Source organism: Lipotes vexillifer, unplaced genomic scaffold (assembly GCF_000442215.2).
Source record: "Lipotes vexillifer unplaced genomic scaffold, Lipotes_vexillifer_v1.1 scaffold814, whole genome shotgun sequence".
Lineage (NCBI taxonomy): Eukaryota > Metazoa > Chordata > Mammalia > Artiodactyla > Lipotidae > Lipotes > Lipotes vexillifer.
Genome location: NW_006784081.1, coordinates 697,025 through 724,968, shown reverse-complemented (window position 1 = coordinate 724,968; position 27,944 = coordinate 697,025). Strand labels below are relative to the sequence as shown.

Genomic DNA, 27,944 nt, shown 5'->3' with positions numbered 1-27,944 from the left:
ATTGTCAGTACAGTTTAACTTTTCCCTATGGGTAAGTGGTCCAACCACTATTTATGAAGACAACATCCCTCCTTGACCTCTCGAACAAGCAGCACAGTAACAGATGAAATAGTGGCGGTGGGGACAGGGCAGGGAGATGGGCAGAGGGGAGATTTGTCTGTGCTGGTACAGGAAACTACTGCTGCAAGGAGCTCTTGCTGATCTCACTACTACGTTCTTCTGATGCGGTAAATATCGCCGCACTGGGATCCCCTTATCTTGAAAACTATATGGCCTCACGATAATTCTTGACTACGGCTCCCAGGAAGTGCTCCCACCACGCTTCTGCAAGCAAACAGCATATTGGCTGTACCTTGCCTTTCAAATCTGCCTGCTATTCTACCATCCGACCACCCAAAACACAAATTTGGTTCGATATTCATTGTTAATCAACATCTTTGATTTTTCTCCTCAGATTACTGTCTGTCGATGGAAACCTCGGACTCTCTCTCAAGAATGTGTACTAATTTCCCCACATAGTCTCGTAGCAACTTTTATCAGACCTGGAATTAGAAACATGATACAAGTGTGCCATTTTAACTCTTTCACAAACGCCACGGGGAATACTGACCCGCAGCATCCAAACTGTTTGAAGACAAAGGCAAAATCCTATTGCATTTAAGATCACCCTAAACAGCACAGGGGACTCTATTCCAATCCTCCTTTCTTTTTCCCTTTGCAAGATCGTGACAACCAAACTTGGGCCTATCTTCTGCTACCTACAGGCAACCGGAGCTTCCCTAACCAGGAAATTGAAGGAAGGGCATCCCAGAAACCTCAAAGCTGATCATCCAAAGTGCACTCCTAAGATAATTCCAAGTGGGACTGGGTGCCCAACATCTCCACTAATCCGTAATCAATGAAATTGAAACCCCATCTGGCACCCTGAGACCCGGCATGAGCCATGTGGTAGGTGTCAGTTAAGAAGTAGCATGGGAGGAAAGTCGCATATCCCCAGGCCTACCTCAGACCCCACGCATCAGGGAGAGCCAGGGTCCCGATACCAGGAACAACAGGAAGGCTCTAGGCAGGTGCTAAGACACTGTGACTGGGCCTTACCGCATGGAAACAAGTGAACACAAATGGCCCCTCTTCCTTCCACGCCCACCCTCTCCATCCATCCCCCCATGGGCGAAATTGGCTATAAATGTGGGACGTGGAAGACTGGGAGGCTACAGGCGAGTGAACACTCGTCTGTGGAGGCCGCCAGACCGTCCCCTCATCACCTCCAAATAGGCTAGCTTAGTATCCTCCTCCAGGACTGACCTGTGACATCCAGGTGGAAGGAGACCCGCTGGCCCCCGGCCTCGCAGCTGTACTCCCCGGCGTCTGCCTTGCCCGCCTGCTGCACCACCAGCCTCCGGGTGCAGCCCTTGGCCTCCACACGCACTTTTGAGCTCGAACACAGCTTCTTCCTGTTCTTGTACCACGTCGCCTCCGTCTGGGCCTGGGCCACCTCGCAGCTCAGCGTGGCACTGGCCCCCGCCACGGCCTGCACTTCACTGCGTGCCGGCTGCTCCTTGGCAAACACCACCTTGGGCTCTGGGGACAGGGAGGGATACGTGGGTCAAGGACACCGTCTCAGTCAGGAAGGCAACGCCGAGCAAAGAGACCTGAGTGGGGAGCCGTGGACCAGGCAGTTGTGTGGGGTGCGGAGGTGGTGTGGGGGCCAAGCTGGAGACTTCTGCAGGCTCTGCACGAGCCGTGTGCCCTGCCCAGCCTTTCTCAGCGACAAGTAACACAAGTGATGCATTCTCCCCCGGGTCCGCGTGAGCTGATTCGGGGTGTGGGGGGAGGGTGCGCTTCTGGAAGAGACTTCTCCCCTGCTCACGGCATCTGCGGGCTCACACACAAGTGTTCCCAAACCGTCCCTGATGGGGCCACAGTCTTTTCCATACGCCTAAGCAGGGAACTATGCACCTGCAGTCCATGGAAATCACTGAGGCTCGGTGCCCTGGCCTACACTTAGTACGGTCAACTTGTGGCAATCTGGTGGGAGTGCTGGCACCTCCCCATGGCTTTCGTTTCCACTGTCTGAGGAATAAAGGAGCAGAGCACCTTTCCCCGTACACTGGGGTCCCCATTACTCTTTTGTTCTTCCTGGTGACACTATTCAAATTTTTGCCCGCTCACCAATAGTGGGCTCTCTCTTCTCTCCATCCATCTCTAGGCCCTCTGTATGCACAGAAATACTAGAGAATGACAGGTTGCTGGCTTTCAAGGTTATTCCCGACTGTGGGACTCGCATTTTCACTGTGTGATCGAGTCCTCAGATGAATCAAAGTTTTTCCCTTCACTAGTGTCACCGATGTCCATTTCGGCCCTTTGATTTTGGAGCATTTGTGTTCCATTTAAGAAATCTTCCCTTCCCTTCCGTCTTTAAAGAAACCATGGTATCACCGGACCGTGTTTTGGTTTGTACCTTTTAACACTGAGGTTTCTAACACACCACAAGTGTACTTTTGTGTGTGGTGTGAATTGTCAGTACAGTTTAATTTTTCCCTATGGGTAAGTGGTCCAACCACTATTTATGAAGACAACATCCCTCCTCGACTTCTCGAACACACAGCACAGCAACAGATAAAATTGTGGCGGCGTGGAGGGGGCGGGGAGACGGGCGGAGGGGGGATTTGTCCGTGGTGGCGCAGGAAACCACTGCTGCAAGGAGCTGTTGCTGACCTCACTACTACGTTCCTCGGATGCGGTAAATATCGCCGCACTGGGATCCCCTTATCCTGAAAACTATATGGCCTCACAATAATTCTTGACAAAGCCTCCCAGGAAGTGCTCCTACCGCGCTTCTGCAAGCAAACAGCATATTGGCTGTACCTTGCCTTTCAAATCTGCCTGCTATTCTACCATCTGACCACACTAAACACAAATTTGGTTCGATTTTCATTGTTAATCAACATCTTTGATTTTTCTCCTCAGATTACTGTCCGTCATGGAAACCTCGGACTCTCTCTCAAGAATGTGTACTAATTTCCCCACATAGTCTGGTAGCAACGTTTATCAGACCTAGAATTAGAAACATGATACAAGTGTGCCATTTTAACTCTTTCACAAAAGTTTCACTTGCCAAGCGTTTCTCGCCAGGACGTAGCTGTGGAAATGTCTCCTGCATGTTCATTCTCTTACACCCTAATCTTACTCAACAATCGTACACAGCCTAATAATTTATCCAGCGGATTGTCTGAGTTGATGATCACATCATCAGCAAATTCTACCTTGAGTTTTTCTAAACCCTTTGCCAGTGATTTTATTCTCTTGCTGACTCCACTCCGTGGCTACAGAGGCCCTCGTGTGTTCTCCCTCACATCAAAGATTTCCAGGGACACGTTACGAGGGACGCTGCTCTTGCTGTTGGAGGAAGTTTATTATAACGTTACAAAAAGAACACTTTTGTACAGTATGCTAAGAATTATATGGCATGGACTGGTGCTCAGTTTTATCACACTTTTTGCCTGGATTGGGGACGATCAAATTTCATCAACCATTTGATTCTCTACTCGTTCAGAGGACCACATCCTTTTGCATTCAATCTCTTAATGCCAAGCTTTATATCTATTAACTTTGCCAACCTTCAACACAACGTGCAATCCTGGACTAGGACTGTCATCACTGACCCCACCCCGTGGATGCATGGCTAAATTCTTTTCGCTAACAATTCATTTATGATTTTGGCTGTAATATTTGCGATATGTACTTCTGGAATTTCATTCATCCTTCCTGCCTTTCTTCTGCGATTCTGGGATGCATCGATGTTATGCTCCGAACTTAAACAGACTTATGGAGTGCATCTCCTTTTTCTTTCTCTAAGACCATCTCCAGAAGCATGGAATAACAGTTTTTCAGGATATTCTGTAGACTGTACCAGAGATCTACAAGGTAGTTCTTGGGATGATTTTTCATTATTGGTCCAATTGATTGACAAGTCATAGAACTCTTTGAGTTTTCTACATCTTCTTGTGTCAGTTTTCATACACTTGTCAGGGATTTAGTCAAACTTCACAACTTTTCAAAGCTTTTATCTTAGAACACACTCTAATATTCTCTGAAGGCCACATTTTACAGAAATGCCTGGTCGGATCTGGGATATCTATACACTCCCATAACTCATCCTATGGTCTTACGGTCTCAAACAGTTATGGGTTGGCACCTAGGAGTCAATGTGGAATGGCAGCCCAGCCCTACTCAGCATTAAGGCTCTCTTCACAGAAGACGAGTAAGCTGATTTCTTAGACTGCCCTATGTTCCAGCCACGAGGCAGAGACACTCACTAACCTTTAGGAAAATGCAATGAAATAAAGACTGCTTTGCCACTCAGAGTCTGCTGCTAGTACACTAACTCCTCATTAGCAAAGCAGACTGATGGAGCAGTAGCGACTTTTTCCTTTCTGTTCCTAAATTCATCAGTATAACGCCACGGGGAATACTGACCCGCAGCATCCAAACAGTTTGAAGACAAAGGCAAAATCCTATTGCATTTAAAATCACCCTAAACAGCACAGGGGACTCTATTCCAATCATCCTTTCTTTCTCCCTTTGTAAGATCGTGACAACAAATGTCGCCTATCTTCTGCTACCTACAGGCAACCAGAGCTTCACTCTCCAGGAAATTGAAGGAAGGGCGTCCCAGAAACCTCAAAGCTGATCATCCAAAGTTCACTCCTAAGATAATTCCAAGCGGGACTGTGTGGACAATATCTCCACTAATCCGCGATCAATGAAATTGAAACCCCATCTGGCACCCCGAGACCTGGCATGAGCCATGTGGTAGGTGTCAGTTAAGAAGTAGCATGGGAGGAAAGTCGCATATCCCCAGGCCTACCTCAGACCCCACGCATCAGGGAGAGCCAGGGTCCCGATACCAGGAACAACAGGAAGGCTCTGGGCAGGTGCTAAGACACTGTGCCTGGGCCTTACCGCATGGAAACAAGTGAACACAAATGGCCCCTCTTCCTTCCACGCCCACCCTCTCCATCCATCCCCCCATGGGCGAAATTGGCTATAAATGTGGGACGTGGAAGACTGGGAGGCTACAGGCGAGTGAACACTCGTCTGTGGAGGCCGCCAGACCGTCCCCTCATCACCTCCAAATAGGCTAGCTTAGTATCCTCCTCCAGGACTGACCTGTGACATCCAGGTGGAAGGAGACCCGCTGGCCCCCGGCCTCGCAGCTGTACTCCCCGGCGTCTGCCTTGCCCGCCTGCTGCACCACCAGCCGCCGCCCTCGGCCCGTGGCCTCCACACGCACTTTCGAGCTCGAACTCAGCTTCTTTCCATCCTTGTACCACGTCACCTCCGTCTGGGCCTGGGCCACCTCGCAGCTCAGCGTGGCACTGGCCCCCGCCACGGCCTGCACTTCACTGCGTGCCGGCTGCTCCTTGGCAAACACCACCTTGGGCTCTGGGGACAGGGAGGGATACACGGGTCAAGGACACCATCTCAGTCATGAAGGCAGCCCTGGGCAAAAGAGACCTGAGTGGCGAGCCGAGGGCCAGGCGGTTGCGAGGGGTGTGGAGGTGGGGCGGGGGCCAAGCTGGAGACTTCTCCAGGCTCTGCACCAGCCGTGTGCCCCGCAGAAGTTCCCCTGCCTTCCTCAGCGACAAGTAACACAAGTGATGCATTCTCCCCTGGGTCCGCGTGAGCTGGTCCGGGGTGTGGGGGGAGGGTGCGCTTCTGGAAGAGACTTCTCCCCTGCTCATGGCATCTGCGGGCTCACACGCAAGTGTTCCCAAACCTTCCCAGATGGGGCCACAGTCTTTTCCATACACCTAAGCAGGGAACTTTGCACCTGCAGTCCATGGAAATCAGTGAGGCTCAGTGCCCTGCCCTACATTTAGTATGGTCAACTTGTGGCAACCTCGGGGGAGTGCTGGCACCTCCCCGTGGCTTTCCTTTCCATTGTCTGAGGAATAAAGAAGCTGAACACCTTTCCCCGAATGCCTGGGGTCCCCATTACTCTTTTGTTTTTCCTGGTGACACTATTCAAATTTTTGCCCACTCACCAATAGTAGACTCTCTCTTCTCTCCATCTCTAGGCCCTCTTTATGCACTGAAATACTAGAGAATGACAGGTTGCTGGCTTTCAAGGTTATTCCCAACTGTGGGACTCACATTTTCACTGTGTGATCAAGTCCTCCGATGAATCAAAATTTTTCCCTTCAATGCTTTCAGCGATGTCCATTTCAGCCCTTTCAGTTTAGAGCATTTGTGTTTTATTTAGAAATGTTTCCTTACCTAAGTCTTTAAAGGAACCACGGTATCATCGGTGGGTTTTTTCGTTTTTACCTTTAGACAGGGTGTCTACCCCACCACGCGTTCACTTTTCTGTGTTGTGGGATTTGCTAGTACAATTTAAGTTTTTCGCATTGTTACGTGGTACAAGCCTCTGAGGGGGATACTCTGATAAACTTCCTCTTTGCACAATTCTTCTAGGACAGAAACTGTGGGGTCATTATGGGTGCATATTCCTCATCCCTCCTAGATGAGGCCAGAGTCTTTTCTCACAGGAATGTGCAGGGCGTGTTCTCTTCTGCAGTGAATGAGATATGCTGAAGTTCTACCCTCACCTACTCTCACTGTCGGCAGTCTGGTGGGAGTGAAATGTACCTCCTGTGGCACTCTTTTGCATTTTTTGTGATGATTCAAAGTAAAGACCCATTTCTGATGTTTTTGGTCATCAGTGTTTGCTCTCCTGTGGTGTCACTGTTCAACGTTTTTGCCCTACTTTCAATAGCACTGTCTGCCATTTGTGTGTTCACTTTAAGGACATTTTTATACATACGAATGCTAGGCATTGACAAGTGTGTGTGTTCTAAATGTCTCCCACATCTGTGTGGTTTGCCTTTTCAGTACTTCATGCTATCTTCTGATAATCTATCAATACATATTTAGTTTTAAGGTAGTCAAATTTTTTTCATTATGGTTAGTGCACTTGTATTTTAATAAGTCATTCTTTGGGACTTCCCTGGTGGTATAGTGGTTAAGAATCTGCCTGCCAATGCAGGGGACACAGGTTCGAACCCTGGTCCAGGAAGATCCCACATGCCGCGAAGCAACTAAGCCCGTGCACCACAACTGCTGAGCCTGCTTTCTAGAGCCCGTGAGCCACAACTACTGAGCCTGCGAGCCACAACTACTGAAGCCTGCGCACCTAGAGCCCATGCTAAACAACAAGAGAAGCTACTGCAGTGAGAAGCCCGCACACCACAGTGAAGAGTAGCCCCAGCTCGCCACAACTAGAGAAAGCCCACATGGAGCAACGAAGCCAAAAATAATAAAGAAAATTTTTCTTAATTATTTATTAAAAAAAAAGAAAGAAATCATTCTTTAGTCTGAGGTAATTAAAACCATCTATGTTATCATCTAAGAGTTTTGTGATTTTCCCTTCTATTCTGTGGTGTTTAACCCAACATGAGTTGACCATGGGGGATATGAATTACTGGCCTAATGGTTTTTCTATATGGTTAAATGGTTTAAGTGTCATTTATTAAAACCATGTTGTCTCTACTCCTTGCATGAGTCCACATTTAAAAAAAAAAAAAAAAAGGAGCAAGGGAATGTGGGCATCCATTCATGTGCAGATTTGTATCGGAGATCACTATTCTGGCCCTTTGGTCTGTGTATCTATCCTTGCAACGAGACACTGTTGTATTCATTACTGTAGCTTTATAACAATCTTGATATTGGTGTAGCAAATAACTCACTTTTTTCTCTTCTCCAATAGTGTATTGACTGTACATGGTCTTAGCAATTTACTTCCGAATTTCCAAAATCCCCACTAAACAAACATTTATTTGGATTTTAATTGGTATTAAACATGTTTTATTCTTCCCTGGATTTCTACCTAACTCTTTAGAACTTCTTGACTGTCTCTCAAAACATTTTTAATAATTCCCCCACGCACACAGAGCCTCTCACCACCCTTTATTAGACTTGGAATTAGAAAATGATTCTTTTGATGCTATTGTAATTCTTTGAAAATTTTCATTTTCCAGATGTTTGTTGTTACTATGTAGCCATAGAAGTGTTTTCTTCATACTGATTTTTTTACATGGTAATCATTCTCAACTATCTTATTAAGTCTCATACTTTATCCTTTGGATTAATCATATTATCCATGAATTCAACTTTTGTTTCTTCACACGTTTATGTCTTTTACTTTCTTTTCCTCCTATCTCTGTTGTACAATGTTGGTTAAAAGCAGTTAACAGTTGGCTTCCTTGTCTGGTTCGCTGTCTCACAGACAAACTTTCAAACTTTCACTTTTTTGTGTGCAGTTAGCTGGTTTGTCTGCAGCATCATTTATCAGATTATGAACTGTTTTATTTATAATTCGTTAAGAATTTTATGTCATGAATTGATGCCAACTTTATTAAACTTTTCTTCTGTATGTATAATGCCACATCTTACCAAATACTTTATTCTGCATGTCATGAACAGATTGCTTTGCTAATATTTCCAGTGTTTGAACAGCCTTGCATTTCTGGACTATGACTTTTATCACAGTGTATTACCAATTTTCGTCTTAATATATTGTTACATTTATTTTGATAATATTTTGTTTCAGATATCGGCCTTGATATCCATAACAGGTTGGTCTGTAATTTTAATTCTTACAATTTTTTTTGTCAGATATTGGTATCAGTGTTATGCTGTCTACATGAAACAAATCAGAGACTATTTATCTCCTTTTTCTATTCTCTAGAAGAATATCCATGAACATGGATTTTCTTTCCAAAGTATTTCATATAATTTAACAGTGGAACTACTGGGCTTAGATCTTTCTCTATGAGAAGATTTATCATTATGGTTCCAATTATTTAAAAGATTATAGGACTGGGCTTCCCTGGTGGCGCAGTGGTTAAGAGTCCGCCTGCCAATGCAGGGGACACGGGTTCGTGCCCCGGTCTGGGAAGATCCCACATGCCGCGGAGCGGCTAGGCCCATGAGCCATGGCCACTGAGCCTGCGCGTCCGGAGCCTGTGCTCCGCAACGGGAGAGGCCACAGCAGTGAGAGGCCCGCATACCACAAAAAAACAAACAACAAAAAAAAAGATTATAGGACTACTTGGGTTGTTGAATGTTTCTTGTGTCACTTTTTATATAGTTTTCTAAGAATCTGATCAATTTGTCAAACCTTTCACATTTATTGCCATGAAAAACTATTGTCATATTCTTCTAAAATACCATTCTTAAAAGATACATACATGTTGGTATAGGAGAAGCTACTATTCCTCTCCAAGTCTAAATCTATAAATCAGACTCCATGGGGAATTCTGACATAGAATGTTCTAACAGAAAACAAAAGGAAATCAGTATTTGCTTTGAAAAGAGAATTCCAGACCTCACATGTGCATATCTCAGGCACGTATCAACCAACCCTTTGGTCTCTGTTTACTTTGCACACATATTGCAAGAAAACTGGATCTAGATTTTGTTACATGTAGATGCACAGGTAACTTCTATTCCATGTGCAAAGGAAGAAAGAGTGTTCAGAACACCTAAAACTTTGATAATCCATAGTTCAGTCTTGAGATAAATCCAAGTATGGCTGTGTGGCAGAAATTTCCCCTTGTCCTGGCTTAATGAAATTCAAACATCTCTCCCTAGTGTGAACCCACATGCGTTGCTAGGTGACGGCGTCTAGGAGCTGTCAGGACATCCAGGAGGAGCAAATTCACATACCCACAGTTAAAAGACATCTGGTCTACCTCAGACCCCAAGTGCAAGACAGAACCAGAGTCCCAGACACCAAGGAATACCCAGAAGGTTCTGGGCAGATGCTGGGAACTGAAGACTGTGCATTACTGTGTGGAAACACCACTCAGGGTTTATAGGAACACCATTATCCCTTATGCTCACAGCCTGCCCATCCAGCCTCCCTTGGTCCAGCCATGGGCATGAAAATGGGAGGTGGGAGGATGGAAGGCTAAAAGAGATGAAGTCTAGTGGGAAGATCATCGGGTCTGTTGGGGGATGCAAGCCAGTCCCACCACCTCCACATAAGGCTAAGTTACTACCTCCAAGGACTTACCTGTGACATCCAGGTGGAAGGAGACCTTCTGGCCCCTGGCCTCGCAGCTGTACTCCCCGGCGTCTGCCTTGCCCACCTTCTGCACCACCAGCCTCCGGGTGCAGCCCTTGGCCTCCACATGCACTTTGGAGCTCGAATTCAGCTTCTTCCTGTTCTTGTACCACATCACCTCCATTTGGGCCTGGGCCACCTCGCAGCTCAGTGTGGTGCTGGCCCCCACCATGGCCTGAACCTCTTTATGTGCTGGCTGCCCCTTGATAAACACCGCAGAGGACTCTGGGCATAGAAAGGGATACACAGTGTCAGAGACACAAAGCTGGAACCAGCCTGTGAGACCAAAACTTAAGAGTTCAGTAAATTTTCTTCTTGGAGCCAGTGATGCCATGTGCCCAGGAAGGTGTAGAGTTGTGTTTACAAACATATATCTCAAGTGTACATTTTGGTGATGTTCTGACACAAGGTCAATTCCTAAGGCTGGAGGAAAGTGGCCAAAGTTATTCTAGCATCTGTCACAGCTAGTTCATTGTCTTTCCCATGTGACAGTCACCTCTGGCAGGCAGGTTGGGTTATGTGCACTTGTATCCCCTATATGTATAAATACATATAGGATCTCAGAGACTCCATGCTGTAGATGCATTCATTCATTCATTCATTCAATCACTGATGCAACTAATGTCAATGGAGGGCCCATTATCTGCAGGCACTATGGTGGTGCTGGGAATGCTACACCATAGCTGAAAACGTGAGTAACACAGTCTCTGTTCTTACAGATCTTACCTTCTACTGCGGAAAAACAAACAAACATACAAACCTGACAATGATTTAATGCTATGGTCAATGCTGTGATGAAATAAGACAGAGTAATGTGCTAGAGAGAAGGGACTGACAGTGACTTAGATTTGGTGGTCAGAGAAAATCTTGCTAAGGAGTAATGTTTAGGTGAAGTGCTAAATGATAAAAGGGAGGCAGCTTTGATGAAAGCTAAGGGGAGTCATTCTAACAGAGATGAGAGCTAGGGCCAGGGCTCTCCTAGAAGGATAGACGTGAAGTCAGTGAGAAAGGTAAAAGGGAACTGCACTTTTGGAACCACCCTGGGCATCTGACTTTCTCCTCTGGACACTGCTGCTCCTTAGTACAGCATGACACTAAAAGGCATAGGGCTGCTACTGTGAAACAGGAAAACTGGTCATGCTATGTACACCTTGTGTGAGCAGAGAGATAAAGTTAGAGATTGAGGAGCCACGCCTCCAGGAAAAAGAGATCTTGTAGAATTGAGCCCCACACTCAGCCACATTCCCCTCAAGATGTTTGATGAGCTCCACAACTGCATGGCCCAGGAGACTACGAAGCCAAGCAGAAAACCTCTGAAAACTATAGCAGACATTTTGGCACCTTGCATTACCATAGAGACAAAGATTAGAGTTGAGTGTCTGCCTGAAAAGAGACCCCCATCCATACCCCAAGTCTCTGCAGAAATCCTTGGAGGACTATGCCCAGGAATGGGGGCAAACCAGAGATAGATGACCCTGATCAAAACTGTAATGCAGCCTTGAGTCAGTGCAGTCCTTGAATAGACTAAAGTTCTTAGTTGTTCTCTCGCTCCCTAGCAAAGGAAATACTGATCCTCTGTCTGAAGTAAGATAACATCATCCATATTCAAAAAGTTTTCTCAATGTCTGACAGTCAACTGAAAATTCACTGGCATGCCAAGGACAAGAGTGAATAGAAATCCAAAAAAAAAGCAATATCAGATGATCAGACTAGGATATAACCATGATAATATTTCTTTAATGTGAAAGAACAGAAAATATATCAAATACAAAAATTTTACTACAGAGTCTAGAATCTATAGAATCTATAAGAAATTAAACAAATGGAAATTATGAAACTGGAAAATACAATAACTGAAAGTAAACACACTATAAATGGGTTTGACAACAGATTAGATATAGAAGAATAGAAAATTAGTGGATTGGAACACAGATCTAAAGAAAATATCCCGACTAAAGCAGAGAGAGAAAAAGAATTAAGAGGTGGAGAGAAAGAGAGATACATATGAGACATGTGAGAAACCACACTCTATGGTTGAGGAAAGACAAAAATCCACAGACTCAAAATGCTCTGCAACCCTAACCAGGATGAATACAAAGAAAATCACACCTAGGTTCATCAATGTAAACTGCTCAAAATCAAAAACAATACCTTAAAAACAACAGGAAAAGAAAAAAATGACCCTTGAGGGAACATAACATATATGAGAGTTGATATTCCAAAAAAATACATGGAATCTGGAAGACAGTGGAATAGTCTCTTTAAAAAAAATTTTTAATATGGGCAGGGGATTGTTAAACTGTAATTTGATAACTAGAGAAAATAGCCCTCAGAATATTGGGCCTAAATCCTGGCTCTGTAATTCTCTGGCTATGTGAACTTTGGCAAGTTATGGAATTTCCTTGTGCCTTATCTTAGAATGGGAATAATCAGAATTCCTCTTCCCGAGGTGGTTGTGAAGTTTATACAAGTAAAAAGACAAGAAGCACTTCATAAAATCTGGCCCTTGGCATGTAATTAATACCCGCTAGCTGCTATGTGGTAAGTTTTGTGAGAAAACACACTTTTAGGTGGCATGACCACACATCCCTACTCCCTAATAATTAAGCTGAGGAACATAAGAAGGACCTCAAGGAACCCACCTGTGATGTTGAGGTGGAAGAAGATCTTCCAGCTCCTGGCCTCTCAGCTGTACTCCCCCAGCATCTACCTTGCCTACCTGCTGCACCACCAGCCTCGGGGTGCAGCCCTTCCTTGGCCTCCACACACACTTTTGAGCTTGAACTCAGTTTCTTTCCCTCCTTGAACCATATCACCTCTGTCTGGGCCTGGCTACCTCACAGCTTAGCATGGTGCTCGTCCCCACCTCATCCTGCACTTCCTTGCATGCTGGATGCTCCTTGGCAAATATCAGCGTGGCCTCTGGGGACAGGGAGGAAGATGAGACAATCAAATTTCTAGAATTGGATGAGGGCCCACCTTCTGGATCTCAAAACCATGATGCCTTGGCCACAAGCCAGTCCTATTCCTAGCTTTCTCAACACAGAGAACTTCACACTCAGAAGATGTACAAAACAGGGAACAGGTTAGTTCTCAGAATCTGAAGGCTCCCAGTTCAATAATTTTCACATTGGTATATGTTACAGTTCAGGCTCTGGCACCTACTTAGCACATGTGATCTCATAATTACCCTAACAAAGAGAGGCATAATTTGTGGATGGCATATCACAGCATTGGTATTTTCAGGGAGAATTTCTTATACCATGTCACCAAGAACAGGCAATACCCCTGAGTCACAGGAACATTAATATGTTAATGCAGTCTACAACTTCTAGCAGGCCAGTCACCATTCGTGTAATCAAATCCTTGGCCTTGGGAATCAGATGCTGCTTTTTATTAACTTACTGTATTTGCTTGACATCACATTACTCTAGAACAGAGGTCCCCAACCCCTGGGTCACAAACCAGTACCAATCCACAGCCTGTTAGGAACTGGGCCTCACAGCAGGAGGTGAGCAGTGGGTGAGCAAGCGAAGCATCATCTGCTGCTCCCCATTGCTTCCCATTGCTCCCCACACTCACATTACCACCTGAACCATCCCATTGCTTGCATTACCAACTGAACCATCACTTGCATTACCACCTGAACCACCTCCCCCATAGCTCGCATTACTGCTTGAACCATCCTCCCTCCCTGGTCCGTGGAAAAATTGTCTTCCACAGAACTGGTCCCTGGTGCAAAAAAGGTTGGGAACCACTGCTCTAGAGCCCATTCTACTACTCTAGACTTGATTTTCTTCTTTATAAAGTATATTCATTGGTAATTCTTTCAGTGAGATTTTATGAATGATAAATTCTCTCTGAAAATGTCTGTATTTCACCTTAACTTTTGAATGATAGTTTAGCTGGATACAGAATTCTAGATCAACAGTTATTTTCCCTCAGTGCTTTGGAGACTATACCTTCTTTTCTGTGCTCTTCATTGCTGTTGAAAAATCTACAGGAAGAATAACTATCATCCCATTAATCTTTTTTCCCGTTGGAGGTTAAGATCTCCTCTTGGTTTTTGGCCTTCTGGATTCACTAGCTGTGACTTTTTTTTTTTTACAATTCCCATTATTTCTTATGAATTTTGAAGTTTAGGATTCATGTCTTTTACCATTTCTAAAATTTCTCCACATTATTTCTTTCATTATTTCATCTTTCTCATTATCTCTAGTCTCTCCTAGAAGTCCTTTTAGACATACGTGTGGCCTTCTACTTCTCTTCTCTATGTCTGTCATTATCTCTTATTTTTTACCTCTTTGTAATTCATCCTGAGTAATTTCCTCAGATCTATCTTCCAATTCAATAATTCTATCTTCAGCTATGTCTAATTTGCTGTTTATCCCTCCACTGAATTGTTATTACAAAAGTTGTGTTTCTTATTCAAGAAGTTTCATTTGGTTCTTTAAATCTGCCTGTTCCTTTTCCTAGTATTTCACTTTTTCTTACATTTTCTAGTCTTCCATACATCTCTTTAATCATTTTAAGTAGACTTATTTGACATACTCTTTCAGATTGTTTTTCTATCATCTGAAGTTCCTGGGTGGAACTTCTGATCTTCTAATCTTGCTCTTGTTTGTAAGTTCCAACTCTCATTTATATTGGATCATTCTTCTGGTGCTTAGCTAATTCCTTTTATTTCTTATATGACTTAAAATACAAATGCATAAACAATAATTATAAAACTATAAAGTTAACGGACACACTATGTATAAAGACATAACTTGTGACATTAACAACATTTAGCTTTGGGAACAACCTGTAAAGAAGCAGAGTTTTTCTATTGAAACTAAGATGATATAATTTCAAACTTGATTATTACAAAGTTAGATGTTAATGACAATCCCCAGGGTAATCACTAAGAAAAAAATGAATGTACATATACATAAAGAAATGAGAAAGTAACAAAAATGGCACACTAGAAAAAATAAATTAATCATAAATGACAATAATGGAGAAAGTAATGGCAAAAAGATATGACATATAAGAAACAAAGAGTAAAATAGCAGAAGGAAACACTTCCTTATAAGAATTAACTTAATACAAAATGAATTTTTAAAATGCTGTCTACAGGAGATTCACTTTAGATCCAAAGATACAAATAGGTTGAAAGTGAAAAGATACTCCATACAAATAGCAATCAATAGAGACCTGAGGTGGCTATACTAATGTCAAACAAAAGGAAAAAAACATTACAAGACATTATATTTAATATATACAGATATAGATTAAGGATGTTATATATTGATTAAAAGGGTCAATTCATCAAGAAGATATCACAACTATAAACATAAGCACAACTAACAGAAGAGCTCCAAAATATATGAAACGAAAACTAAAAGATTAAAGGGAGAAATAGACAGTTCTCCAAGAGTAGAGACTTCAGTACCCTACTTTCAATAATGGATAGAACAACCAGACAGATCAATAAGGAAATAGGACATGAATAACACTATACAAGAAACTAGACCTAACTGACTTACAGAGGACACTTCACCCAACAGCAACAGAAGACACATTTTTTTTTTTTTTTTTTTTGCGGTACGCGGGCCTCTCACTGTTGTGGCCTCTCCCATTGCGGAGCACAGGCTCCGGATGCGCAGGCTCAGCGGCCATGGCCCACGGGCCCAGCCGCTCTGCGGCATGTGGGATCTTCCCGGACTGGGGCACGAACCCGTGTCCCCTGCATCGGCAGGCGGACTCTCAACCACTGCGCCACCAGGGAAGCCCTTTTTTTCTTTCTTTTTTTTTTTTAGAAGACACATTTTACTCAAGCACATATGGAACATCCTCTAACACAGACCACATGTTAGGCCATAAAACAAGTCTCAATAAATCTAAAAAGACTGAAAGCATACAAAGAATCTTTCTGACTACGATGGAATGAAACTAGACAGCAATACTAGAAAGAAAACTGGAAAATTCAAAAGTGTGTCAAAATTAAACAACACACGCAAAGGAGAATTACAAGGAAAATTAGAAAATATTTTGAGATAAATGAAAATGAAAACACAGCATACCAAAACTTATGAGGTGCAGTGAAAGCAGTGTTCAGTTCCCTGCCAACCATAGCTATAAGTTATAGGCCTATCTTAAAAAGATCACAAATCAATAACCTAACTTCATACCTTAAGAAATGAGAAAAAAGATTAAGTTAAACCCAAACTTGGAAAAATGAAGAAAATAAAGATTAGAGCATAGATAAGTGAAATGGAGAATACAAAAGCAATAGAAAGAATCAAGGAAACCAAAAGGTGGTTCTTTGAAAAGATCAAGAAAATTGACAAAATATTAGCTAGACTGACCAAGAAAAAAGATAGAAGACTCAAATTATTAAAATTAGGGAAAAAAAACTGGGGACATCAATAAAGACCTTACAAAAATAGAAAAGATTAAAAGAGAATACTATGAACAACTGCACACCAACTAGATAACCTAGATGAAATGGAGAGATTCCTAGAAACACATAAACTATCAAAACTAACACAAGAATAAATGGAAAAACATCTGAATAGAACTATAACAAGTAAAGAGGTTTAATCAGTAATCAAAAACAAAATGAGAGGCATCCAGACTGGAAATGAAGTAAAACTACCTGCAGATGACATAATTTGTATATAGAAAATCCTAAGGCATCCACAAAAGAACTAACAGAGTGAATAAATGAATTCAGAGAAGCTGCAGGATACTAGACCAATATACAAAAATCAATTCTATTTCCATACATTAGGAATGAACAATTTTATAATGAAATTAACAAAACAATTCCATTTACAGTAGCATCAAAAGAATAAAATACTTAGCAACGAACTTAACAAAATAAGTGCAATTCCTGCACACTAAAAACTATAAAACATAATTGAAAGAAATTTAAAAGACCAAAATAAATAGAAAGTCATCTCATATTGTGGATTAGGAGACTAACACTGTTAAGATGGCAAAGGGGACTTCCCTGGTGGTCCAGTGGTTAAGACTCTGCGCTTCCACCACAGGGGGCACGGGTGTGATCCCTGGTCAGGGAACTAAGATCCCGCATGCCACACGGCGCAGCCAAAAAATAAAATTAAAAAAGAAATCTGGAGCTTCCCTGGTGGTGCAGTGGTTGAGAGTCCACCTGCCGATGCAGGGGATGTGGGTTCGTGCCCCAGTCTGGGAGGATCCCACATGCCTCGGAGTGGCTGGGCCCGTGAGCCATGGCCGCTGAGCCTGCGTGTCTGGAGCCTGTGCTCCGCAACGGGAGGGAGGGGCCACAACAGTGAAAGGCCCGCGTACTGAAAAAAAATAAAAAAGAAAGAAATCTGATACCAGTCATTTGGGTACATCCCTGGTGGTGCAGTGGTTAAGAATCTGCCTGCCAGTGCCGGGGACATGGGTTCAATCCCTGGTCCGAGAAGATCCCACTTCAGCACCACAACTACTGAAGCCTGCATGGCTACAGCCCGTGCTCTGCAACAAGAGAAGCCACTGCAATGAGAGGCCTGCGCACCCCAACGAAGGGTAGCCCCCACTCGCCACAACTAGAGAAAGCCCACGTGCAGCAACAAAAACCCAACGCAGCCAAAAATAAATAAATAAATTTTTAAAATAAAATAAAAAGATGGCAATATTCCCCAAATTGACCTACACATTTTGATGCAATCCCAATCAAAATACCAGCTGCCTTTTTTGCAAAACTTAAAAAGATGATCCTAAAATTCATGTGGAAATGCAAGGGACCTCAAATAGCCAAATCAATGTTGAAAAAACAGCTAAAGAATTCACATTCCCTATTTCAAAACATACCACAAAGCTACAATAATCAAGACTGTGGTAGACATATATATCAATGGAATAAAATTGAGAGTCCAGAAGTAAATACTTAATTAATGGTTAACTGACTTTCAACAAGGATGCCAAGGAAATTCAATGGGGAAAAATTCTTTTCAACAAATGGTGCTGGGACGACTGGATATCCAATGGAAAGGATGAAGTTGGACCCCCAACTCACACCATACACAAAAATTGTCACAAAATGGATCAAAGACCTAAATACAAGGGCTAAAACTGGAAAACTCTTAGAAGAAAACATAGGTGTCAGTCTATTTGACCTTGGATTGGGCAACGATTTCTTAGATGTGACACCTAACAGACAAGCAACCAAAGAAGATAAACTAGATTTCATCACAATTTTCAAACTTTTGTGCATCAAAGGGCACAATTAAGAAAGTGAATGGAAGAAACTATTTGCAAATCATATATCTCATAAGGCTATACTATACTATATATAGGATAAGGCTATACGATCCAGAATATATGAAGAACTCTTTCAACTGAGTAATAAAAAGATAAATAATTAAAAAACAAGCAAAGGATCTGAAGAGACATTTCTCCAAAGAAGATACACAAATGGCCAAATACATATGAAAATATGCTCAACATCATTAGTCATCAGGGAAATACAAATCAAAACCACAATAAGATACTACCTCACATCCACCAGGATGGCTATAATCTGGTGGTCCCAGGCATCCCTGGGTTTGTGACTGCATCACCCCAATCTCTGCCTCCATTGTCACTGGCCATGTCCCCGTGTATCTGTATCGTGAATATCCCTCTTCTCTCTCTCAAAGGACACCTGTCATTGGAGTCAGGGCCCACCCTAATCCAGGGTCATCTCATCCTGTGATCCTTTGCTTGATGTTGTGTGCAAAGACCCCATTTCCAGTTAAGGCCACATTCTGAGTTTCCAGACAGACTTCAGGGGGACACGACACTGATGACTTGCCTAAGGTCACCTGTCTCTTAAGAGGCAGGAGTGAGGTCTGACCATGTCCACTCTGATCCCTCCACAGCCTGCCTCGAAGTCAGTGTCCAAAACCAGGGCACAGCCACCCTGATGTGGGCATGGGCCAGTGCTGCAGGACAGATCCCTCAGCAGAACCAGGCCAGCCACACCACCAGACGCCCACCTCTACCACCCTCAATGTTCCACTGCTGAAGCTGGAAGATTAGGACTCACTTTCCCAGGTGCCTGAGCAAGGCATGGCCATCGGACCCACCCAGTACTGGGAGGCATAGGGAAAATCTGCTGTGGGCTCCTCAGAGAGCATCTGTTCTCTGAATAGAAGAAAGAGCAGGTGACACCCTGTGCTAGGTAGGACTGCCTCAAGATCCGTGCACCACAGTATGCATGCACCTTCTCCAAGCTATTCCACCAAACACTAATCCAGGCACTGCTGTGAAGGGATTCTGCAGAAGGAATGTAGGTCGCAGATCAGTTGACTATGAGTTCATTAACAAGGAGATTATCCTGGTTGGGCCTGACCTAACCAGGTGAGACCTTAGAAGGGAGGGGGTTCTTCCTGGCCAAAGAGATTTGAAGCATAAGAGCAAATGGACATGAGGGGCCATGTGGCAAAGGACCTAAGAGCAGCCCCTGGCTGCCAGCCAGCCAGGAAATAGCCTTAGACCCAGAACCACAAGGAAACGAATTCTGCCAGCAACTTGGATGAGCTTGGAAAAGGGCCCTGAGAGAACTCAGCCACATGGCATATGGATTCCAGCCCTTGAGACCCTGAAAAGAGAATCCAGAATCCACATCTTGAATTCTGATCTATAGAACTGTGAACTAACAGATGGGCATTATTTTAAGCCACTGAGTTTGTGATAATTTACTGCACAGCAGTGAAAAGGAAAAAAACAAACACACACACAATCCTTACATGTTCTTCCCACCTTGAACATGATGGCTGGAGCTAGGGAAGCCATCTTGTGACCATGAGGCAATAAGCTTTAGAAAGATCTTTATCTTATGCTCAAGAAAGCAAAGATCTAGACGGATAGAGCCTGTGTCCTTGTGGTAGATTGTTAGAAATTGTCCCCAATTAACCAGGGGACTCCTCATCAACAGTGAAGTCTACTTCTCCAACTCCTTGGAACTAGGCTGGCCTTATGTCTGGCTTTGTGCAATAAAACACAGAGAATGTAATATTCTGGGACTGGTGAAAACAAATCTTAACAAACCCTGTAGCATCTCCTAATCCCTAAAGGGAACCCAGCCAGAATATGAAGGAGCTCAGGCTACCCACATGGAGAAAGAGGCCTTGAGAATGAGATGTCACAAGGAGACCATAGCCCCAGAGGAGAGAACAGGATGGTCCCAGACAGGAATGAGCCCAGACAACATCACTAGAAGAGAGAGGTCTGCCATCACAGCCAGCCCCCTGACTGGGACATCAGACACACAAATGAGGCCAGACTGGATCCTCCTGTCCCAGTCAACACCATGTGGAGCAGAGATGAGCCATCCACGCTGAGCACCGCTTGAATTCCTGCCCACAGATTGTTCCATTGGGCCACTAAGTTCTGGGGTTATTTGTATAACTGATACGGGCCTGATGAGTCAGCTGAGCACTGCCGTCACCCGCACTGAAAACAGGCCTGGTTCCTCCAGGCCTGCTCCTATGAAATGGTCAACTGACCTGTGACACCCAGGCGGAAGGAGACCTTCTGCCCCTGGCCTCACAGCTGTACTCCCCAGCGTCCCTATTCCCCACCTGCTGCACCACCAGCTGCCGGCTGCAGCCCTTGGCCTCCATGCACACTTTTGAGCTCACACTCAGCTTCTTCTCATCCTTGTACCATGTCACCTCCATCTGGGCCAGGGCTACCTCACAGCTCAGTGTGGCACTGGCCCCCACCTCGGCCTGTACCTCCCTGAGTGCTGGCTGCTCCTTGGCAGCATCGCTGAGGGCTCTGGCAACAGGGAGGGATACACAGCACAGGCTCTGCCAAGGTGAGGTTTCCCAAGTCCTGGAGCCATGACAGAGCTTTGCTCTAGACCCCAGGCGGCCACAGATCCCCCCCATGAGGATCCTTTGTGATCAGGTGCTGCACATGGAACCCTCCATGGGCACAGGTGGTCCAGGTACCCCAACCCCTCCTGGGTGTGATGGGAAGCAGCCTCAGAGATCCATGATGGGCAGCCCAGCCCCAGTGCCTTTGCTCAGATGGAAGGAGGCAGGGGCGGCATGGCAGAGACCCTTCTGAGGGCCAAGATGGGGCAGAACTGGACTTGGAGAATCTGCCAAGAGACCTCAATGGCTTCTAGAAAGAGCCAGGGCCTCAGATTCACCAAGATCCAAATCTAACCTTCCAAGGACACTTCCAGCACTTTCTGGGTCTGCTCTGCCTCATTTCCTCATCTTTAAAAAGAGGACAAGGGCTTTAAATTTCCTTCTTATCTTTTATTTTCCAGGCCTGCATTCTTCACCTATATATATTAGTTTCATGGGTCGTTTCTTCACCCAAATTCAGAAGTAACTACCCCTACCCCCAAGTATTCTCAGAAGAAATGAAGGGAGAGACAGCTTGGCCTTGCAAGTGCTGCACAGCTGGATGCAGCCAGACCTGCTCCCCACACACCAAGCCTGGGAGGCAGTGCACTAACCACAGACACGCGACCGGAAGTCCACAGAGTCCTCGCCCACTTGGCACAAGTAGGTGCCTTCATCCTGCACGGTGACTGAGGTAGCCACCAGCCGGTGCCGTGTGCCCATGTCCTCCTGTGAGAAGTACTGGCAGGAGTGACCAAGCTCCACGCCATCCTTGTGCCAGTGTACACACGTGGGCCTCTGAAGTTTTGTATTCAAAATGGGCTGAGCCCCCGGCCATGGCATCCACACAGCCACCAGCCACGTCCTTGTGCAAAAAAGGATGTGAGGCCTACAAGGGCACATGGGCAGGTCAGGGGGCCGACAGAGCCCTAACCACACACGTGCCCAGGCAGCTAGCAGAGGAAGGTGCTCAGGGCTTCAGGATCATGGGAGACACTGGCCCTCGCCCAAACCTACGCCCCTTCAGAGACAGGGCCAGCCTCAGCTGCTGACTTTCAACCACCCAAGTGCCACCCACTCACAGGAAGCTCCTCCCGTACTGAGCAGAGTCCCTGACCCCTACCCTCCCAACGAGGTTGGCAGGGTCCCGGGTTCCCCACCCTACCCTCAGGGGTCACCTGAGCCTGCCCTGACCCCCCTACCCTCCTCACAAGGTCAGCAGAGCTGCCCAGACTCCTGCCCTCCCCACATGGTCACCTGAGTCCATCCCATCCTCCCACTGTCTCCATAGCGTGGGGTGAGCACCCCACACACACCCCTGCCCTCCCCACAGGGTCACCTGAGCCTTTCTGACTCCCCACCCTCCTCAGGCGGTTGGCAGAGCCCCCTGATCCCCCACTGTCCCCACGGGGACAGAGAACAGCGGATCCCACTACCCAGGTCCCCCAGAGCCTATCCAGAGCTGGGGGACAGAATGCGTGGCCCTGGCCACGGCAGCGGCCCAGGGAGGACATGAACACACACACACTGGTGTCACCTTGCACCAATAGTTGGTAGGCGATGCGGTCCCCGTGGCTGACACACTCATACAGCCCTGCGTCTTCTCGCTTCACGTCCCGCACTAGCAGTGCCCGCTGCCCGGCTGACGCCTGCACCTCATACTTGGGGCCTGGAGACAGTGCGTGTCCGTCCTTGAGCCACGTCACAGCTGCAGCCTGGTCCGATAACTCGGCCAGGAGCTGGGCCTCCTCATGCAGCCGGGCCAGCACCTCCCGTGCTGCCACTGCTGCTGCCGGACACTTGGTCGTCAGCCCCGGGGCTGCTGGAAGTCACAGACAGGTGGACAAAGCGGGTGTGGATGAAGGGGGAAGTAGGCGGGGGGAGTGGAACGAGGCAGAGTGAACAGAGGGGGAAGAGCCAGATATGGTGGAGGGGAGTCAGAGAGGCAAGAAAGGCAGAGGCAGGACAAGAAGTGGTGTAGAAGGAATCAACCAAGAGGGCGGAGGGGAGAAGGGGGGCATACAGACGGAGAATTGAAGCTTGGCGCCACTGGGGACACTTTAGCCCCTCTTCCACTCACACCCGGTGACCTTGCACACCCCACCACCTGGCCCCACTTCATCCAGCAGCCCGCCTGCCCCAGGAGCAATGACAGATCTTCCGAGCCCTGAGACCCCAGGGACCCCATCCCACCCCCACTCCTGGAGGAAACTGGGCTCAGAGGGGCCCCAGGGTCATGGGACGGGGTCCCCCTACCTCGGACCTCCATGCGGATGCTGCTCTCGATACCATTGGCCACGAACTTGAGCTCGGCCCCGTGCAGGCTGACAGGCACCAAGCGAATGGTGAGAGTGTGCCGGGTGCCATCACAGTGTATCACATACACGCTGCTGGCCTTCAGGGCCTGTCCGTCCAGGAACCACTCCCCTGCTGAGGCCGTAGTGAGGTCCACAGAGAAGGTCACCTCGCCGCCTTCCACTGCCTCTACCACCTTCAGAGGTGTTTTCACAGCCAGCTGGGGGGCTGTGGGATGGGGGCTTCAGGAAGGAGCTGGGCCCCTGCCCTCCCCTCCTCCGATGCCTGGGCCCAAATAACCCCCTGCTCTAGGAAGTCCACTGGACAAGCACATGGAGACCACGAGCAGAAGTCAGACGCAGGGCGGAGTGAGGACAAGTTACAGCCACCCGAGATCCCCTTCAGATCCCACAAACCCAGTGTGGTGGGGCAGCTGTGTAGCCCAGTGCCCGGGGGCTGGTGGTGGATACAGATAGGTTCCTGTGGGGCTTGAGTCCTGTCTTTGGGTCCCCTGGCCTTCCCACAAAAACGTCTTCAATAGCATCAGGACCCTGGGCCCAGCCCCCTACCGTAAAGAGGACCCATGAGTCACTCTGGCCTCTCCAAGGCTGGGCCACACTCTGGGTCTGGGTGATTCCGGGGCAGATGGCCCCACAGGTTGTTACCAGGGTGCCGGGGAGAACAGAACCTTCCACACTTACCCAGGTGTACAGTTCCCGGGAACTCGAGGTAGGGGCTGTGGCCAAAGCTGTTCACAGCTGACACCCTGAACTGGAATTCCCCCTCCTCGGCCACGCCAGCCACAGTCAGCTCAGGCATTGCCACCCACTCGTCTTCATGGCACCGGCTCCAGGGGTAGGTGCCCACTCTCTTCCTCTCCACCAGGTAGCCATCGATAGCAACAGGGCGGTCCCCATGGGGTGGTGGTGACCAGCCAAGGGTCACGGAACTCTCTGTCCTGGCCTTCACCACAGGGGCCTCAGGAGCACGCAGGAGCGGCCTTCTGGGGGCTGAGCAGAGCACGGGCCCATGTCACCAACTGGGCGCCCCCTCCCCAAGCCCTGGCTCCAAGGTCACAGTAGGATAAAGGGGTTGTCCCAGAATTCCCAGCCCTCCCCGGGGGCACCACCCTGGTGGTCTGAAATGGCCTCAGCCCAAGGGGACTGCCAGCCCAAGAGGACGCTGTGAGCCCATAACCCCAGTCTCAGCTCTGTGGCCATTTCTCTGTTTGCAGTGGAAAGAGCGCCCGGGCTTCAGGGGCCACCCTGAGCCGTCCACGCCTGGAAAGGAACTCTTTCCAGTCCTCAGCCTTGACCCCCATCTATGCATTGGGATCTTGGGCTGGATGATGGTTGAGGCAAGGCACAATGACCCTTCCAAGGGTGCTGAGACCCACGTGCAGGGTCCCTGTCCCCAGCAAAGGGCTGACCCTGGGGGAGCCAATCTCAACACCAAAGGCCACAGAAAGAGGACACACCCACAATGTCACGCCCTACACGCTGTGCTTCTAGAACAACCTGCACTTTCTAATCTGGTTCACAGGGTGGGGAGCCGCCAGGACTCCTACTTTGCAGATGCCTAGTGTGACCACAGTGGATGAGGGTGTCAAACAAACCATGAGCCCCAGAGAACCAGAGCTACAACCTAGGCATTCCCTGCCCTGCACGGCGCTCCCCGCAACAGGCGACAACTCAGAGCAGGGCCTAGTGGACTGTGGGCAGTGTACCCTCTGTGTGACAGGTACTCCCTAGGCCCTTACCTGACACGCAGAACTGGGTGGACGTCCGGCAGCCCCCAGCCACAAAGGCCACCTCACCGGCATCGTCCAGGCTGCACTGGGAGACGGTCAGCGTGTGGCACGTGCCTTCGGCAGTAATGGCCACCCGGCCCCCGGCCACCACCTCCTGCTGGTTCCACAGCCAGTGGATGGGGCCCTCTGGCTTGGCCAGCTCCACACAGAACACGGCCGTGTCTCCCACTCGCCCAGCTGTCTTCCTCGGGAGCTTTCGAAGGAGGTTGCCTGGGGTGGGCAGAGGAGCAGTGGGGAAGGGGAAGGGGAAGGGCTGCAGCGGGTCAGAGAGACTCCTGTAGGCCTGTCCCACCCCTACCTCCTTCCCGTCCCTGTCCCCCAAGTGCCCACCCCACCCCTCCCTGACGCACCCCTCGTGCCAGGGTCCTGCCCGCCCCACCCGCCCACTACCTACGGCGCTTGCCCAGCTCCTGTGAGACCCGGACCCTGCCCAGTCTCTGGGCCCCCTGCCCGCCCACCTTGCACCGCCAGCTCGGCCACCGTGCGACTGCCCTCTGCCGTCTCACAGATGTACACAGCATCGTCATCGGAGGTGACGTTGAGCACGGTCAGCCGGCGCTCAGCGCCTGCCTCCTCGATGAGGTACTTGGCACCGGCCCACAGCCGCGTCTCCTCCTTATACCACGCAGTCTCCATGGGTGGCTGTGGCACCTCACACTGGAACGTGGCCGACGCTTCCTCTGGCACCTCCAGGTCTTGCAGCCGCTTTCTGAAGGGCACCTTGGGCTCTGCAGAAAAAGAGCTCAGGTGAGTGGGGCGAGGAGAGGGAAGAGGGGCAGTCAGGGGGTGAGGAGGAGGGTGAGGGGAAGGAGCGGGGGCAGGGTAAGGGACGTGTAAGGCTGGGGTGGGGGCAGGGAGCCAGGACAGGGGTTGGAGGGGCTTTCGAGGCAGAGGGTGGTGGGTGGGAGGGCAGAGGAGCTGTAAGGAGGAGACAGAGGGAGGTAGGGGTACAGAAAAGGAGGGAGGACAGAGGAGAGGGAACAGAACTTAAAGGAAAGAGCCCCCCCACCCCACCAAAATATAAGGAGACGTCTGGAAGAGAAAAGGAGAAATGAGGCAGGCGAAGCCACAGCAAGTAGCCCCACTGAGCAGGCCCCTAAGCTGGTCCTGGACAGGCAGGATGGGTTGGGTTCACATAGCAGTGAGGCCACTGGACAAGTACTGGCCTGCGAAATTGCTCAACTCCAGGAGCGCACTTCCGTGCGAAAAACGAGGAAACCGAGGCACGCACACGAAGGTTGAAGCACCCTGCTGGAGACCCTACAGCTGGTCAGAAGTGGAGGTGGGACTCCAACCACTTCAAGAGGCTGGTCTTAGGAAACAAGAGTAAACAGCCCTCCAGCAAATTCTGATGGTGCTGCCTACAGCTGCCCCGGTGCCCTGGAGGAGCCCCCAGACCTGGACCTGAGCCTGCAAACTGACCCAGAGCCACCTTCAAGCTGCACCCTGGTGCAGCCCCAGCCTGAGGCCTCCGACAGCACAAGGTTTGTCCTTGCTCCTGCCCTCCTTCCAGCTCTGCCAGGGAGACCCCCTTAGCATCCTGTAGGAGGGGTGGAGAGCCTGGGTCACCCTCAGCCTGGAGAGAGCAGGCTCAGCTACCGGGCACCCTGACCATCTCCCAGAGGGAGGGGGTGTTAGTGACAAAGCACTTTGTTGTATACTCGTGTTACTCTCACAGAGACAATGGAACAGAACAGCGAGAGCTGCCAAGACCTTCAACCACGGATTCCTCTACCAGACAGGCACAGGGTGGGGAGATGGCAGCAGCAGCCAACGCTGGAAGGAAAACGCAGGAGGCCTGGGGAGGAGCCTCTGCCTGTGCTCACTGCGCACAGTGACCTTATGCCCGGCGCCGGGAGCTCACCTCGCACGACGACTAGCACGGAGCTGTAGGTCTGGCCCACGAGGTTGGACGCCGTGCAAGTATAGAGGCCACGGTCTGACTGCTTGCAGAAGAGGATCTTGAGCACGAAGTTCTCCTGAGCGTCCTCGTACACCACATGTCGCCGGCCCTCAGCCACCAGCTGCCCATCTTTCTTCCACACGACCTCGGGCTTGGGCTCACCCGTCACGAAGCAGCTGAGGCGCGCGTGCTTGCCCTCAGTCACCGTGCAGGTGCGCGTGCAGGCGCTGGGCGGCGATGCCGGGGCGCCCTCGGTGCGCATGGCCTCGCGCCGCAGCTGCAGGTGCGCCAGGAGCATGGCCGTGGAGGCCCCAGGCGGGCCGTCTGTGTCTGTTTCCGTGTCCACTGCAAGCCCGGCGGCGGCGCTAGCGGCGCCCAGCGGGTTCTCCGCGTGCACCGTGTAAGTGCCGCTGTCGCGCGGCCGCGCAGCCAGGATGCGCAGCGCGCTCGCCTCGCCGCTCGCCTCCACGCGCACTCGGGGAGCGTCCAGCGCGCCCAGGCGCCGCCCATCCTTGGCCCAGCTCACAGACATCGGCGGCGAACCGCGCACGCGGCAGCGGAAGGTGGCCTCGGCTCCCTCGCGCACGCGGATGGATGTGGGCCGCAGCAGAAAGTGGGGTGCCTGCTCGGCGCACGCTGCCTCGGCGTCCACCTGCAGGCCGACCGCCGCGAAGGCTTCGCCGATGGCATTGCGCGCACGGCATACATACTGCCCACTGTCACCCAGTGCCAGGTCCAAGATGGTGAGGCGGTACAGGTCGCCGTCCTGGGCCAGGCGGAAGCGAGTGCCCGCCTCCACCTGCTGCAGGTCCTTCTCCCAGCTTACCTGCGGTGTGGGGTTGCCCACGATCTGGCAGCTCAGCGTGGCGTCTTTGCCCACCGACACCACGAAGGCCTTGGGCCGGGTTAGGAAGCGAGGTGCACCGCTGAACGAGGAGTGATCCA

The 27,944-nt window shown here is 48.6% G+C and overlaps 1 protein-coding gene across 1 annotated transcript in view; it reads right to left on the bottom strand.

The window, feature by feature from the left end:
• Positions 1 to 27,939, bottom strand: part of OBSCN (obscurin, cytoskeletal calmodulin and titin-interacting RhoGEF) — a gene marked incomplete at its 5' end in the record, with an annotated part of 134,611 nt that extends 106,672 nt beyond the window's left edge. The window contains 17 exon segments of the mRNA XM_007456511.1: positions 1,306 to 1,593; positions 5,173 to 5,448; positions 10,082 to 10,357; positions 12,775 to 12,832; positions 12,834 to 12,887; positions 12,889 to 12,965; positions 12,968 to 13,054; positions 20,638 to 20,673; positions 20,676 to 20,909; positions 21,609 to 21,778; positions 21,780 to 21,880; positions 22,518 to 22,813; positions 23,248 to 23,514; positions 23,988 to 24,296; positions 25,046 to 25,306; positions 25,555 to 25,824; positions 26,961 to 27,939. Of these exon segments, the coding sequence (XP_007456573.1) occupies positions 1,306 to 1,593; positions 5,173 to 5,448; positions 10,082 to 10,357; positions 12,775 to 12,832; positions 12,834 to 12,887; positions 12,889 to 12,965; positions 12,968 to 13,054; positions 20,638 to 20,673; positions 20,676 to 20,909; positions 21,609 to 21,778; positions 21,780 to 21,880; positions 22,518 to 22,813; positions 23,248 to 23,514; positions 23,988 to 24,296; positions 25,046 to 25,306; positions 25,555 to 25,824; positions 26,961 to 27,939 (4,039 nt within the window).
• Positions 27,940 to 27,944: the final 5 nt, after the last annotated feature.